The following is a 16510-nucleotide window of genomic DNA, read 5'->3' on the forward strand; positions in this document are numbered from 1 at the left end:
GCTCTTAAACTTCTTTTCAACTTTTTGATATCTTCAACCGTTTTTGAAATATCGCAGTTTTAAAATCGTTCAACTTTTTTGCCGATCACTTTTCGCTCTCACTCTAACTCCACTCTAAATTTTTAAAACTTTCCGGACCTCGAACAAATTCTCATAACTTCTTAAGCTTTTGCCCTACAGACACATATTATACATCAAAACCTTCCAAATCTTCTTGGCTTTAACTCAGGGCAAGAATGAAAGAGCTGTGACCTACAGATTTTGAACTACGGCCCTCCAAGCGACCAAAAGTCTGCTTTTTCCCCATTCAAGCTGCCATAGAGAAAGGAAACATGACCTCTCCACTCCACTTTTATTTAACTCGCTGCCATTTAAATTCAGTTCACTCTAGGGTAAAATAAATTACATCCCTGTGTTCCTCAAAACATTCTGCCTCTCACGGTGCAAGAATTATTTTGATTTCTGTTACGGTTTTCGTGTAGCGTTGAGGAGTTCGGAGTGGTCACAGAGGGTCTGTGCAGCAAAAAGTCTCCCCCTCTCCCCCAGCGTGTCATTTTGGAACTGCAGTGAGTGAAGGGAGGGGCCATTGTCATGACAACTAATAGGTCAAAGGTGTTCAGTGATGATTCAGCACTGTTAATACAGAGCTGTTTATGTCTCCTGTCCAGCTTAGGCCTCAACAAGAACATTTTAACCACGTCTAACTGTCTTTTACTCATTTTTCAACCGTCGTCAACTGTCTTGCACTCATTTAAGTTCAACTTTCCACCCTCTTCACCCCTTTTAAACACCATTTCAGACTTCAACAATTGTACTCATGGCTTGTACACTTCAGCGAAAGGCTTCAACAAGGATATTTCAGCCATGTTCTACTGTTTATAAAATCCATGATTAATATGCGATTAATCACAAGTTAACTCACGATATTATGCAATCGATCGTGATTAAAAATTTTAATTGACTAATATAATATAATATAACATAACATAACACAACATAACATAACATAACATAACAAAATAATATAATATAATATAATATAATATAACATAACATAACATAACATAACATAACATAACAAAATAATATCATATCATATCATATCATATAATATCATATAATATATTATAACGTAACGTAACGTAACGTAACATAACATAACATATTGATGCATGGTGGAGTAGTGGTTAGCACTGTGGGAAACAAAAAAGCCTAAAACATAAATGAACCAAAGCGTATAACCAGAAGAAAAAAGAAAAAGTGTTATTAGACCACAGGAAGTCAGAGTTAGCTTCTAATGAGTCGTTTTCCAGATTCAGCCAATCAGAGAGGAAGTAGGTGACGATGCCTCGGGAGGAGTCACATTATAACGAGAATTAATCAGCACTGGTTCAAGCCTCTTTTTGTACTTGTGTGAACACTTCCACCAGTGTCAGGTGGATAAGTGGTCCTCGCCAAGTATCACTGACACCTGCTGGGTTCATCAATCCAGCTAGTTTCTGTCATAAATACAAGATATGATCATTTTATTAGTCAGTAAACTGCTTATCTAAACACACTTAAAGGACGTCTTCATGGCTGCTGTGACGTAATAATGGCCTTTGTTCAGGTCCCTCCATCAGACCCGTCAGGCCCAGGTTCAGAGGGGGATCCAGCTCTCTATCAAACCTGTATGCATACAGCTCCATACATACAGGTGTATGCATTAAGACACATGCATACAGCTCCATACATACAGGTGTATGCATTAAGACACATGCATATAGCTCCATACATACAGGTGTATGCATTAAGACACATGCATACAGCTCCATACATACAGGTGTATGCATTAAGACACATGCATATAGCTCCATACATACAGGTGTATGCATTAAGACACATGCATATAGCTCCATACATACAGGTGTATGCATTAAGACACATGCATATAGCTCCATACATACAGGTGTTTGCATTAAGACACATGCATACAGGTCCATGCACTGGACTGAAAATCAGTCAAATAAAACCTGAAAATCTTCAAAGAAAAACTGTGAAAGATCTTCAAAAAAGCCGATGAACTGTTGATCAGGACCATTTTTTTAAGGATTACAAGAAAGTCTGACTTGAACGTGAAATATGAGGAGATGAAGTGTGAATAAAGTCTTGTGGAAAGCCCAGTGTGTTTGTATTAAAGGCATGAAAGAGGTTGGTGAGATTCTGGAGATCTGTATGGGTGAGAACTTCTGGAGACTGTAGGAGGTTCAAACACCAGACTTTCTGCTGTTTAGATGAAAGCTGAGGAATAAATGGCTGTACAGTATTTACATCCAGTCCGGATGATAACTTTACACACCATCAGTTTCTGTGATTACATTTTCTTAGTTATAAAATCAATGCACAACGTGGAATTTCTTTAAAATGTGTTTTGACAATGGGACATCGTTGCCGATATTGATTTTCAGCAGCGTCAGATTTTCTTTTTAGTGGCTTTAATTGGCCCTTGAAAATATCAGCCATGGTCGAATGGAAGGAGAAATAGCAGAAAATCGATTGTAAGCAAACAGTTTTCTCTTGCAGTCATCTCCACAGATGGACTTGTGATTAGACGAGTTTTTACACCGAATCTGACGTGTTTTTGCTCGGGACTGAAGCCGGTATTAATGAATTGACTGTTTTGACTTTTTCCTTGAATTAAATTGTTCTGTGGAAACAGTCGTAGCATCAAGCTAAACTTGTTGTGAAACGAGCTCCTGCTGAGAGTCATTCATCATGCACTTTCCTCCAGAAAACTTTAAGAATTACTTTATTTATCCATTTGTTATCATGCCTTGGGGTTAAGCTCTCGAACAAACCTGTGTGTACACGTGTGTATGATTGCATGTGCACATGCTTGTGCGGTGCCCAGTGTACCATAACGCTTCTTTCTGGCACATTAATCCATCACAGGCAAACAGTATGCATAAGGAGGTGGAACAGACTGAAGAACTTTGTGGCTGTTTTTCTATTTATTATTTTCTTTTTTTAGCCTCTGGGTATTTATCACCATAAAAATCTACCAATATATTGGGAACTTAATATTTTATTTTACTGTGGTATTAATGTATTATTATGTGCTGTGTACTGCAAAACATCTGTAAAGTATATGTATTCTCAGCTTGGCGCGTTCACACATCAGTATGGCTTCCAGTCTCTAACATCTGGAGGAGACAGGAAATGTCCTGAAACCTCAGATCTGAGCTGTTTCTTTAGCTGCGTTCCCATCTAGAAACCTGGAATTGCTCAAAAACTAAATATTGCAATTTTAAAAAAAAAAAAAAAAAAACACTCTAATTGAAACACCTACATTTTGAGAAAAAAGGCTCAAGTACCGCTAAAATGTTTTTACGCTCTGATGAGGTGATTTTTCAGACGCTTCAATAGAGAAATATATCTGAAAAGTGTAATGAAACACTTTTTTCACGTGTACGTGTGCCAGGACGTGACGTGGTGGTCGTGGCCAGTTCATTTCCGGTAAAGATGGCGTGGTGCAAAACAAACAACAGTGAATTTCAGAGTTTCAGAGAAGAAAATGAGGGAGGAAAGCTGGAGAAAATTCCCCACAGCAAATAGGAAATCCACAAAATAACGCTACGTTACTATAAGCCGCAGTTCTCGTCTGGTTAATGAGATTTTACGAGAACTGAGGCTAATGTGATGAACACTTTTCAGTGGAAACACCTGCAAATCGCAATTATTGTCTCAAAACTTGAAAATATTGCTTCTATAATGTAAAAGTAATGTAAATGCAACATGGGTGTCAGATGAAGCTGCGGTAGGTAATGTTGGGGAGCTTGGAAGATGTGAAAGTGGCGCCCTGTCTTGGCTCCTCCCCCGCTGGTTTTGCTCCTTGCGTGATCTAAGGTTTTTTTATTTGCAGCTTTTTCCAACAATTTTCTCTATGTTGCTTTTCAACTAATTAACCCTTAAAAGTCCACTAGATCTCCGGCGCTCCAGAGCATTATCGCTTACATTGTCACCAGTTTTTAAGGAACCGTGTGTAACTCTGTGGTAAATAGTGATGGATATCTTATAAGGGCAGGGAATCAAATTAAAAAAAACCTGAATATTGGGTTTTTGTTTTTTTGTTTTTTTTGCTTCACAATTTCAAGAACTTTTTTTTTTTTATGTTAGAAAATCTTCTTTTTTTTTCAAATAAATAAAAATAATCCATTATTTATTCATCCAAAACGTTATTTAATTTTTATTGTTTTTATTGATCTTTTAACTTTTCTTCTTGGACGTTATAGCAGCAGAATGATGGTCTGGCGAATGAGTTGTTTTTTCCTCATTAAAATTAAGAAAAATGATGAGCAGATATAAATCTTGTTCATATTTTTTTGTTTTTAGTCGACAAAATTCAGCAATATCAAAGAATTATTACAATCACAATTTAAATCGAATCAGCACCTAAAAAATCTGAATGGGATCGAATCGAACACATATCGTTACGGCCCTAATATCTTACCCTTTAGGTGATCTGTAGAAGTTTGTAGAAGTGTTTATTTTTACGTTAAATCCACAATGATCCATGATAACATCATTATTTATCACATTTTCACCATAAAAACAATCCCTATCACGACTATGTTGACCTCTATTTTCACCTCTAAGATCTCGAACACGTAAAAGCAAACTGACCTCTTTTTCTGCGCTAGCTCAGCTGGACCACATTTTCTCATAGACATTTTTTTTCTTGTTTTATCTCTGCATGTTTACACTATTTGTTCTTCATTAGCGTCCAATCTCACAGCATTACACATGTTGTACCAGAGTCAGAGTTTTTGTCCACAAACTTGTGGTTCGGCACACCACTGCCCCCTTGTGGTGGTAGAAGCATTTTATTAATAGTCGTGTGTCAAGTTGGTGGTCACATTATTTCTTATTTCTTAACTATTTTTCAAAACGATTGTGCATGTCTCCATTCTTTCTGCTTCTCCTTTCTCACCTGAGATGAAGGGAGGCTGAGATGATTTACCAAGATTGAACAAATACTTCAGCACTGTCATTTTAAATCTGTGTCATGAATTAAGTGAGTGTCTCATCTTTTTCATCTGTCAACCGTCTTCAAAATAGTTTGAGAGATGGATTTGGTTTTCACAGCCAGGAGAGAGCAGACGAAGTGATTACAAACAGGTTTACAGAGAAAAACTCAAGAGAAAGAGGGAGGAAAACCTATCTTACCATAAAAAGCCTTTATGATGAAAAGGTTCTGCAAGTTCTCTTGGGAGGCCGCTACAAGATGTAAACTTGCTTTAATCTTCAAAGAAAAATAAAAAATGTTTCAGTAAGAGGACGTTTGCAGGCCAGTACTCTTAATAAAGAGAAAGGAAATGAAAACGTCACATGTCAAGAACTGGTAAAAAAAAAAAAAAAAGACTTAAACCTGCAGTCCATCCAATTCAATTCAGCTTTATTTATCAGTTCACAACGACATCAATGTAAAACAGTAAAGGTTGGCTAAAACATCTAGTGATAAATATGCACATAATGTTTACCTTAAGTGTTTTGAACTATTTTTCCATTCAATTTTTCTAGTGTCTTTTTCATCTAATTTTATATATCATATTTCATCTCGCCCTGCGATGGACTGGCGACCTGTCCAGGGTGTACCCAGCCTTTTGCCCGAACACTGCTGAGATAGGCTCCAGCTTCCCTGCGACCCCTAATCGGACTAAGCGGTTAGGATGATGAATAAATTATTTTTCATCTCATGGCGGTCAGTGGTTCGATTCCTGCTCCCCTAAGCTGCTGTACCCCTGAAGACGTGGCTGTAATGATGCGGCATCTCAGGAGTTAATGATGTGAAGTGGTTTCTCAGCTTCAGAATGCTGCAGGGCAATAATAACTCCAGGAATATATATAATAAACATCACTGGGTCATTGAAATAAGTTGGAAACACATATTTTTAGTTCAGAAAGTGACATAGTGGAACATCAAAGACATGGTCTAATTCAACGTGGTTAAATTATAAACCAGCAGAAACAAAGTCAGATGAGAGGACAGGAAGGGGAGGCCAGTCAGAACCATAAATTTAGGCCATGGAGACCTACTCAGAAAGAAATGACCACCAGGGGGCGACTCCTGCGATTTCAATTTGTATGGCGGTCTGGAAGTGACTTGTGAGACTTGTAAAGAATTCCTTTCGTAATTTCTTGAGTCTAGTGACATGTGACTAGTTTCCACATCCTTTGTGCTCAGTGTGGGAACTCTAAAAGTAAAACAGAAAATGAAGTAGTGTGTTGTGTTTGGGCCTAGTAGGGGGGCCTCATCTCCATGGTTTTCAGTCGGCTCAACCACTCACTCCCCACATCTTAAAATGAGCCAAAGTGTTGAACTCCACAGAGTTCAACACAGACCCTGATTCTGTGTCTGAAACCAGCCATTCACCCAGCATTAAGCAAATGTGTCAATTTGTCAAGTAAAGAAAGAAAAGACTGGACCATAAACAATCACAGTTCAGGAGCAGTGTTTCCACTTTATAGATGGAGACCTTTCACATGGACAGAAAGCTTAAAGAGGGAGGACTGAAATAAAACAACTGTATGCGGGAAAAAAACACAAGATTAGAGATCATTTTTTAAAACGTAAAATAAAAGCCTTGATGGGCCATTGCACTTATAACAACAGAACAGATAAACTATCAAAAGAAAATGAATAAAGCCTGACACCTGCTCCCGTGTCTGTTTCCACAGATGATTTGGCACAGCAGGCTTTTACACGATGCATTTCATTGCCTCAAATTATGCAGGAAATTGTTGCTTTAATTGTGTGGAACTTAAATGTAGCCCAAGGTTAGCTAGAAAAGGAGGAGCAATGTGGAAAGCATGTTCATGTACAACTTTGTCTCAGTGACTTTGCAAGCCTGTCCATTTAAAATGTTCACAACAGTCAGCGAAGTCGGCGCTTTGCTGGATTATTATTTAGACATTTGGAAGCACATGTGTGTAAAGGATTTTAGGTTGATGAGGAGGGAAGCTTCTCAGATCCCAGGCCCTTCACTGCGGCAGCCTAACAAGGGTTTTGAATCCAGCACGTACTATGAAAAGCTTCAGATGAAGGCGGAAGAGATTTCTGGACTGAGTCTTAGAACAAAGCCACTGCTCCCCTGAATGGCTCTTTGCTGTGTACCTGTCCCTGCTGACCTCTGGTTGCAGTAGCAAAGTGAAATGATGATATTTCATAAGTGGTCAAAGTAGCAGCTGCAGAAGGCTGTCAAAGACCTGGGATTACTTAGAGAGGCAGGACCATCTATAAATGGTTTTTGGCATCTTGTGTGATGACACTTAGATGGGCACAAGTGTTTTCTGCTAACCTTCACATTGAGACGTGTCCGTACAGCTCCACTCTTTACCTTGATGTCTGCAAGACGCCGGACTCCATCTCAAGTGGGGCTTTTCTCTTTGTCTTTTCCACTTTGATAGACTGAGAGGCATTGACACATGGATTCAAGATGCACTGGAACAAACAGCACAAAGCACTTTAATCTGAGATTGGCTTGTCATGGGCTTTATGAGCTTCGAAAAAACAATAAAGCTGTTGTCTATTCCGGACTGAAACGATGCCCCCTCTGTCATGTGGAGACACAATAAAAAAGCACATCTTCTTCTCTGCAGGTGGAGTCTCCGCTGGCAGTGGACGCAGTGCTGGGAGAGGCGTCATTCTCTGTCACAGATGACAAGGTTTCCATCACGGAGCTGCGTGTTCACGCTATTTCAGGCCTGACCCTGTCTCTGCAGCCCAGCCCCGGCAACAGCCACACCATGGTGGCCAAAGCAACCGGCCTCCAGACACTCACTGCCCTCAAACAGGTATGAGCAGTCAGGAAAAGGATAAGAACAAGAACAACTTTTCATGCAGCTGTTTCATTCCGTGCACCACTGTGGACAGTTCTGTTCTCTAGCTGGCCTTCATGTCCGCACAACTTTTTATAACAAAGTCTGTTTCTTGACTAATTTAGGAACCCAGTTTTCATTTTACTTTTTAGAAATAGAGGTATTACAAACATAGATAAAGACACAATAGATCAGTGGAAATGATGTCTGAAGTCACTAAAAGAATGTCTGCTTTTAAAAAGAATTGCAGAAACGTTTTTATAGAATTATTTTTTGCATACATCTCTTACACACCTTTATTCCTACGCAAAACTACCAAACATCATAAAATGAACTGCACTCTAATGTCATTAAGGATAGAAATGTTCATTTTCACAGAACTGCTCTAACAAAAAGTACAGATTCATACTTGTTTAAATATTTTTTGGAGTAAGTCTTTTGATCAACTTCGGTTCTGATCAAATATTAAATTATTATGTTGATTTCAACTCTATAGATATCAGTTTGAAAACACAATAAAATGATCATATTTTTTAATAAAGGGGGAAAAAAACACTTAAAAAGACATTTAAAAAATGTTTTTTCCATGTAGTGTTGGGTTAGTGGGTTTTGTTTGTTGATTTTTATCAGTCTACGATATGTCAGTGATTAGCAAAAATATGACTTTATGCATCATTAGGGCCCTGCGATGGACTGGCGAGCTGTCCAGGGTGTACCCTGCCTTTCGCCCAAAGCCAGCTGGGATAGGCTCCAGCTTCCCCGCAACCCTGAATTGGATTAAGCGGTTCAGAAAATGAATGAATGAATGAATGCATCATTAGTTATCCTGTAGAGTCAGATTTAAATTTTAAAATTTTTAAATGTTTTTAAGGAAGACTGTGTTATTTTAGAAATTTATTTTTAAAAAAAAGGTTAATCTAAAATTTTTATGGCAGTTTCTTTGGAAGTGGACAGTTTTTCCTTCATGACAAGTAAGTAGAAAATCAAACTGAAGTGTGATTGTTAAGAGTAAAGGTCATTAAAAAAGTAGCAGAAAAACTCTTGCAAACAAACACCAAGAGTGTGTTATAGCTTAGTAAATACATCCCTGCCTTTTGTTGTTTGCTCCTTTACGGCATCTTTTTAGTCTGCATAGCACACATCTTTTCCGGTTGCCCCACAAACCTTTCTACATATTCATGAACGCTCTCTGTGCACTGACAGCAAAATCACCAGGCATCTATCACAGGTAAATAACAAGCATTAGCAGCTAATGTTATTTCCAAAGCATGGTGCCCTCTAACACCCTCGAGTCAAGCCATAAGCAGCTTTATTTGCAAGGAAATGTAAACAAATTGTGAGCTTATCCAATTTAGAGGGATGTCGCTCACGCTGGAACTCATTTAAATGATGGTTTTTCTGTTCCACTTGTCTGAAAGAGACATCTAATTCATCAAAAGTTTGAATTAAAATGCATGTTTGTGTTTCCTGTAAGAACAGTTTGGAATTTAAAATGCCAAGGTTTTCCAAATAGCAGGTGGATTATTGCGAAATTTGCAAGTAAATTCAATTTGGATAGAGTCACAAAACGTACATGGCTTTCTGGAGGTTTTGAGCTATTCTTTATTTCATTATGTTTTGCCAAGAAAACTTAAAATAGATGCAGCTTTTATTATTAGAATATGCAAATATAAATAAAAAAACATCTTTATATGAGCCAAAAACAGGATTTATACAGTTTTGGCACGTGTGAAATAATAACTCAAGGAACCCAAGGATGCTTTGCAACAACAACATAAAAAAAACCAATACAAATGAACAGAAACCAAAAATAAACAGACTGGAGGTTGGCAGCCTTTCTGAGTGTGTTTTGAGGAGTTCAGTTGAGACATTGCAGACTTCCGATGTGAGCGAGTTCCTGAGGGTAGGACCCACCACACAGAGTTTTGTCCCTGAAGGTGCAGAAAGCAGAGCCATGGCTGAGGTTCGCAGGCTGTGTATATGTCTGACAGGGGTCAGACAGGTGGTAAGGGGCGACTGAGGGACCTATGTGGGTAAAAGAAGGTGATGCATGATTTGACTGGGAGTCAGTGGAGATATATGAGGGTGGGGGTGATATGTTAGAGTTAGAGTGGCATCTGAGTTTAGACATACTGTCCAGAGCTTTCCATGAAACAAGAGCCTGTTTCAGTAATCAGGCCAGGTGGTGATGAAGCCATGGATGAGTTTCTCAGCTACACGGTCCTTCAGTGACAACTGAAGATGCTTTTAGGTGGAAAAATCCTGTTTCTGTCACAGACTTGGTTCGAGCCTGGGATGAGAGTGTGACATCCAGTACAATACTCAAACATCTGCGGTTGGGTTCAATGGACGGACCATCCTGTCATAAACCTTGCAGAGAAGAGAGAACTTACCAGGTTCCGAAGAGTCCTCCATTAGCTCTTTGTAAACGGTGGGCAGAAGACCCAACCCAACTGGTTCCTCTCTAAAGGCAGCCTTAATGTTTTCTTTCAGGGTTTTATCAGACATATCAACCTTGCAGTGATTCACCAACGTCAATAACTGATCCTTCTTCAGTTTATTTAAAATATCTTCAGATGAAGCAGCAATAGATGTATCCATGTCTGCCATAACAAATCCAAACGTACAACTGCACACAAAGTTCACACAACTGGACCCGACAGCAGTGAGCTGAGACCACACCAAGACACAAAATGGAGGAATTCACTAACTGCTTGGACCAAACATTAAGCTCAACTCTGCACTGACAACTCACCTGATATCACTGATTTTACCCCAACCCATTGCTTTACTCACGTTGCCACATCACTACCCTCCCCTGCCAATGAATCAAACCACCAGGCTGTCCTGACACAGCAACACACCGAGAACAAAGCCAATCCTGTCTCGCTTCAGCAACTCAGCAACAGACATAAACACCACACCAAAGCAGACCAACACCACCACCACCTGCTGCCGACTAAAGACCTTTCCCTACACAGCAAGAACCAACAAATATTCAGCGAGCAGCACCCCAAACAACCAACACAGACCTGCACTGCGTGCAAACAACACAAACAAATTTAAAAATGGATGAGCCCCCAGTTTGTCACGATCCACATGGTAGGCCATGGCGAAACCAGCAAAGGACAGGCTAAAATATATCTTTTTCAAAATAGCGCTCTGGTAGAAAAAAAAAAGTGTGTGTAGCATGTAAAAGTGGGCGATCAGTGGTGCAAGTCAGTGTGGCGAACAAACAAATCTGAAAGTAGGAGGACAGAAAGAGACTGGAAACTGGGCTGGTATTGCTAGATGTACCAAGGCTAGGTACTAATGAGAAGGAGACCCTTGCTTGGCACGCCAACCTGTGAGCCCAAAACAATTAGTACTGGGCCGTCAGACTGGACCCCCCCCAACATAATAATACTCTCCATAAAAGTTATGAACAGAATTGTGACAAAGGGGGGGAGGAGTCAATCGTCACCAGTAATCTGACCAATCTGTGACTACCTGTAACAAGGCAGGGTGATAATTCCCAGCTCCTCCAATCCTTTAGCAAAACACTGAATCTCACAGTGATGTTTACATGGGAGTTTTAATTCCTCTTAATAAAAGTTAATTCTGCTTTAAGCTGGTGAAAAATGGCCACGTAAACACCTAATTTGAAGTTAAATTTAATTCCGAATTAAGTGGCTGGTTTATTCGCTTTTCAAATCCGAACTAATTAATTCCTCTATCGTGTAAACATTCACTCCGTTCCAAGTAAATCCCGATTGTTCTGTGTATATTCGTTACCTTGTCCAGTCCCGATGACTCACACACAATGTTTTGCCTCCCGTATTCAGTTGTCTATCTTCCTTCTCAGCAGCCAAAAAACAGTGAAGTAGCATGCTCATGTCGAGCTGGTGCTTGAAAATTACAATCAAAATAATGAAGAAACTCGTTCTTATTATGTAGTTTTCTATATTATGACTAAAAAGACGATGAGCAGGAAGCAAACTTTGTTTATTTCCAGTAGACGTAAGCACGTCACACCCGCTCCCTGTCCAATCAGAACCCTTTCCAACCTGCCGATCTATAGAGGAATGAAGTAAGGCCGTGTTTCCATGTAAACCTCCATTGGGAATTTTTATTTCCATGTAAGAGAACACTGTTAATTCAGAATGATTTAATTCTGGATCATTAAATCCAAATTAAAAAGTATCATGTAACCATGCCTATTGTCCTGATATGTTCATCAGTTACAAAGAAAAACGTTGCTATGTAAGTGCTAAGTGACCCATTGCAAAGCACTTTATTAAAGTCCTGTTTCAGCAGTTCCTGATTCCCTAGCAGCTCATCCTTTTGAATATTTATATATTTTTTACCTTAAAAAAAAAAACTTACTAGCCTTAATATTGCATGGGGTATGACTTACCAATTGGATCCTGCTTCTGAGTGAGTGGGGAATATGCAAATAATGTTCACCCTCAACTCAGCCTATCAGCCTTTTCCTCACCATAGTAGCTCATGAGTAAAATAAATAACAATGGACAAATGGAAAGGCTCCGTTCACAACAACATGAGGTACAAACAGGGCAGAAACATGCCTGTCTGATTCTTGCAGCAGTTCCCAGATAAATGGCTCGAGTAGTTTAGTCAAACCCAGTTGTTTTGGGGTCAAACTAGGGAAGATTGGTCTCTCTGAGGGGAATAAACCACTCTACATTATTTTCTCTCAGTGTACCAGAGAATCTAGGCTGCTTGAAATAAAGAGTACAAGAGGTTGTTGCCTGCTATTTGGGAAAAAACTGTTATTCTAGCTGAGTGAGAGTAGCAGCCCATATTATTTTATTACCATTTGGTTGTTATGAACATTGGAGAGTGGTGTCCTCATGGCCACTGCAGTGAGGTTCAGCCAGCCAAGGACTAACTGCCCTGGCATCTTTTAGAAAAAACCCAAGAAAAGAAACAGCCATTCTGGTACAATGGTGTTTAGTGGCTTCAAATTTGTTAAACAACTCTCTGAAAAGTGAAAAGCTGCAGACTTGAGTCCCAGTGATGGAACATAAAGCTTTAAAGCCTTCATGTTCACACTCCCACCCCACTGGTCAAAGACCGTAAGACGGGTAAATGTATTTGTAGTAATTTTTGCTGCATGTGATTCGCCTCAAGCTGTTAATGCAGTTTTAACATAGAAATAACGGTTGCCCACAACAAGAAATACTCACACTACTGCCTAACAGAGTGCAGCTGAACGAAGAGTGGCTGGTTCAAGGGAGGAATTAAGTAGGCCATGGTGGTCATTTACAAAGTCTTACTGGACACCCCAAGTGTCACCTCAAGTGATTGACAAGTCACTTAAACAGGAGAACAAAAACATTTTTCATTACCAGTTTCACTACACCAGTTAGACGTCCATTTTCAACTAGTTTCCTAAATTATTCATCTTTTAGAATATTGACATTTACACTGCAAAAACTCAGCCTTAAAAAACAAGGAAAAATATACAAAAATTAGGTAAATGTTGCTTAAAAAAAGATAAATTATCTGCCAACAGAACAAGAAAATTTGACTTGTTAAGACTTCCCAAAACAAGTCAAAAATACTCTTAAAACAAGAGGAATTCTCTGGCACAAAAACTAAGAATTATCTTACCTTTATAAAAAATAAGCATATGCATACTCAATTTAAGATTTTTAATCTGACTTAGATTTCAGTTTTTACAGTGTAGCTGTGCATCTCTAGGAGAGATTTGTGCAACTACAGCTAGTAATGTTATGTAAGGCTGTTAACCTGATGTTAGCATGAAGCTATGTAGCACTGCTGCTCTAATTTTATGCTAACAATAATAATGTGGGAAAACCATGTCATATTTATTTTCAGTGGGTGTTTTTAAGGGACCACACATCAACTCACTTAATCAGGATATTCACCTTGGAGCTGAAAAGAAACTATAAAGATCTTCATGGAGTACCTAAGTCTCCACTTCTTAGCATCAAGCTAGCACTACATGATCTAATGTAAACAGGGCTAGCAGTGCTGCTAACTGCCCTTCAACAAATATATGGCATGACAATGCAGAGAAAGATATCATGTAACTAGTCTGGTTTTGTAAAAGGAAATATAAAATGTGGTGAAATGGAGATATATCTTACGTTTGTAAAGAATAATGACACAGATTGGGTGGACCAACATGGAGCTAGCCACGCAAAAATTCGGTTTTCCACCACCAGTAGGCAATAAATCCTACCTGATCCCCTATTACCACATCAGCTCCACATACTGCCCCTCCATAACAGCCATTTTACCTTTCTAAGGACTTTTTTATTATTTTCAGTTGGTGATAAAGATTATTAATGTAAAGATGTTTTATTTCTCGTGTCTCTCTGACGTGACCACAGTTATGACAGCATGCATGTGAAAGATACACAATAATTTCCTTCATGAACCCACTGATAAAGTCTTGCTCACCCTGTGACACCCCAAAAGTCCAGATGCACTCCTGAACTGGTTGGTAGGAGACTTTGTTTCTTGATGGAAAACAACAATGAGGATGTTGCATTTGTTGTTTGGCATATTAATGAAAATTGAAAAAAATAAACAGTTTAAAGGGGTCCTATTATGGTATTTCAAGTTTTCTGAGCTTTCTACAGTGTTACAGTGTTGAATCCTCATCAGATATGTGAACGACACTGTTTTTTATCACCTAAACGCATGTTTGAATTTGAGTTTGAGTTCCAGCACTCTCTCCGTTCGGTTTCCATGGCGACGAAACACGCGTCATTTTAGAGAGTTTTTTCTACTTCAAAATTCTTGTGACGTCCCGGGGGATAAGGTTCGGTGATTGGTTACCTTCTACTGGTTAACAAGGGCATGTACAAATACATCAGGCGGGTGGAAAACGTGGGATAAAGTTATTTCCAACGATGGCTGGTGAGTTTACCAAAGAGAGACATCCTGCTGCATTCGTTGCTGTGGGTTGCTGTTTTCCACTTCGTTTTCAGGCTCTGATTCAGGTTCCAACATGTAGGGCTGTATGCTATGTGTTGACGTTGTATTTTGTTTTTTTTATTGAGATCATATTAGCCTAATCCTTCAGTTTATGAGATGTTACAATGACGGTGAAAGCAGGTGCGGTGCGCGCTCCCGATGTAGTGCAGCGGCGGGAGGCGGGGCTTAATGCGGAAGAGTCTCAATCAACTCGTTTTGCCCGCAGGCTGATCTGACAGCCTACGGAGAGGGTCGGTCTGAAGTAAATAAAGCCATTTGTGACAATAACTCCATCAATCCCAGCCCTTCTGGTCTCAGAAATAAAAATAAATTAGCCTGAAATGCACATAATAGTTCCACTTTAAAAAACACTTAAAATTAAATACATTAGTTACACTTTTAATCAGGACTATTAAAAAAGCTTGTGGAAAATATTGGCTGCTAACTTTAGGAATTTATCAGCAATGTTGGCTGTTGATCAAAATGATTGTCTAGGTCTTCTGGTCCTCAGTAGTATTCACTTTTTTAAGTTATTCATCAATTTTACTATACTACACTTCCACAAATTAGACTTTTAAGGATCAAAATTCCTTGTTTTAAAAAGGCCACAGAAACGGTTTTCATCCCATCAATGGAAAATATCTCATTTAATCATTTAATTAAATTAGATATGGGGTTCAAATACTTTTACCATTTAATAGATAAATAAATAGATGGCCTCTTTTCACAGTCTTTTTTACTTAAATTATTTTTATAGCCACACTTTAACAAAAAGAGTTAATGACCCCATCTAATGAACTATCATAGTGTTTAGATGCAGTAAATGGCTAATAACCAATAAATCCAGCAGGCAACTGGTCCTAATCTCACCTAAAACTTTAGTCTGTGGCTTTTCTTATTTCTTTCTTCAGATTGAATAGAGTAATAAAATTTATGTGCAAATTCCTTGATCCTCTCATATCAACAAGTAAGTACTAGTTTCACCTTTGAGTAATAACATTATTCCCAGGCTAAATCTACTAAGCTGCAGCCTTCATTGTTAGGCAGGATGCCAAACAAAGGCAGCTGCAGTCAGCTAATAAGTATCCATGTTGCTGTTTTATTACAAACTCCATATTACCCAGGCATGGAGGAGCATTTCCATTATATCCAAATACATTTCCCAAAATGGATTTCACTGCGCGAGAAGGAGTCTGTGTGGAGGGGGAAAGATGTGCTTCTTTTTTTATTTTTTTGTTGTGTCTTCACACAGAGAAGCAAAGAATTAACTGGCAGCCCTGCTTCACCCAGGGAGAAATGTGTGCATGCGTTCGTCTCGTGCTTCTCCTGCTCTGCCCTTTCTCTGGCCTGCCAGTTGCTAAAAATGCATCGACAGCCACATCAGGCATGAGTGAGAGAGAGGCGAGCATTAAATTCCAATTTTTCTTGCTTTCCGCTTCTTGGCCACCTTGAAATTTAATTATTGTAATGTATTGTTCTAAGTGCTCTCCAAGGCCGGGCCATAAAAGGCAGCCAATTCCTCCTCCGGCGAAGCTCTCAGAGGACCACTGGAGCTATTTCAAGCCATTTGATTCTGTTTCACAGGAAAACTTTCTAAATGTCCTCCACTACTCCAGAAATGAATGAAACACATAAACTGTTTTACAGTTGAAGCCTCTTTGAGTTATTCTCTTTTATTTCCTGGACTGTTTTCCAACTGAGT

At 39.0% G+C, this 16510-nt stretch overlaps 1 protein-coding gene across 1 annotated transcript in view; it reads left to right on the plus strand.

Annotated features, from left to right (window-relative positions):
• The window catches only part of tmem132e (transmembrane protein 132E), a gene marked incomplete at its 3' end in the record, with an annotated part of 191656 nt that overhangs the window by 167344 nt on the left and 7802 nt on the right, over nt 1-16510 (plus strand). Inside the window, exon 8 of the mRNA XM_079247143.1 lies at nt 7639-7833. Within this exon, the coding sequence (XP_079103269.1) occupies nt 7639-7833 (195 nt within the window). The remainder of the gene's footprint in view (nt 1-7638; nt 7834-16510) is intronic.

The sequence above is a fragment of the Telmatherina bonti genome (genome assembly GCF_933228915.1).
Source record: "Telmatherina bonti genome assembly, chromosome: 10".
Taxonomy (NCBI): domain Eukaryota; kingdom Metazoa; phylum Chordata; class Actinopteri; order Atheriniformes; family Telmatherinidae; genus Telmatherina; species Telmatherina bonti.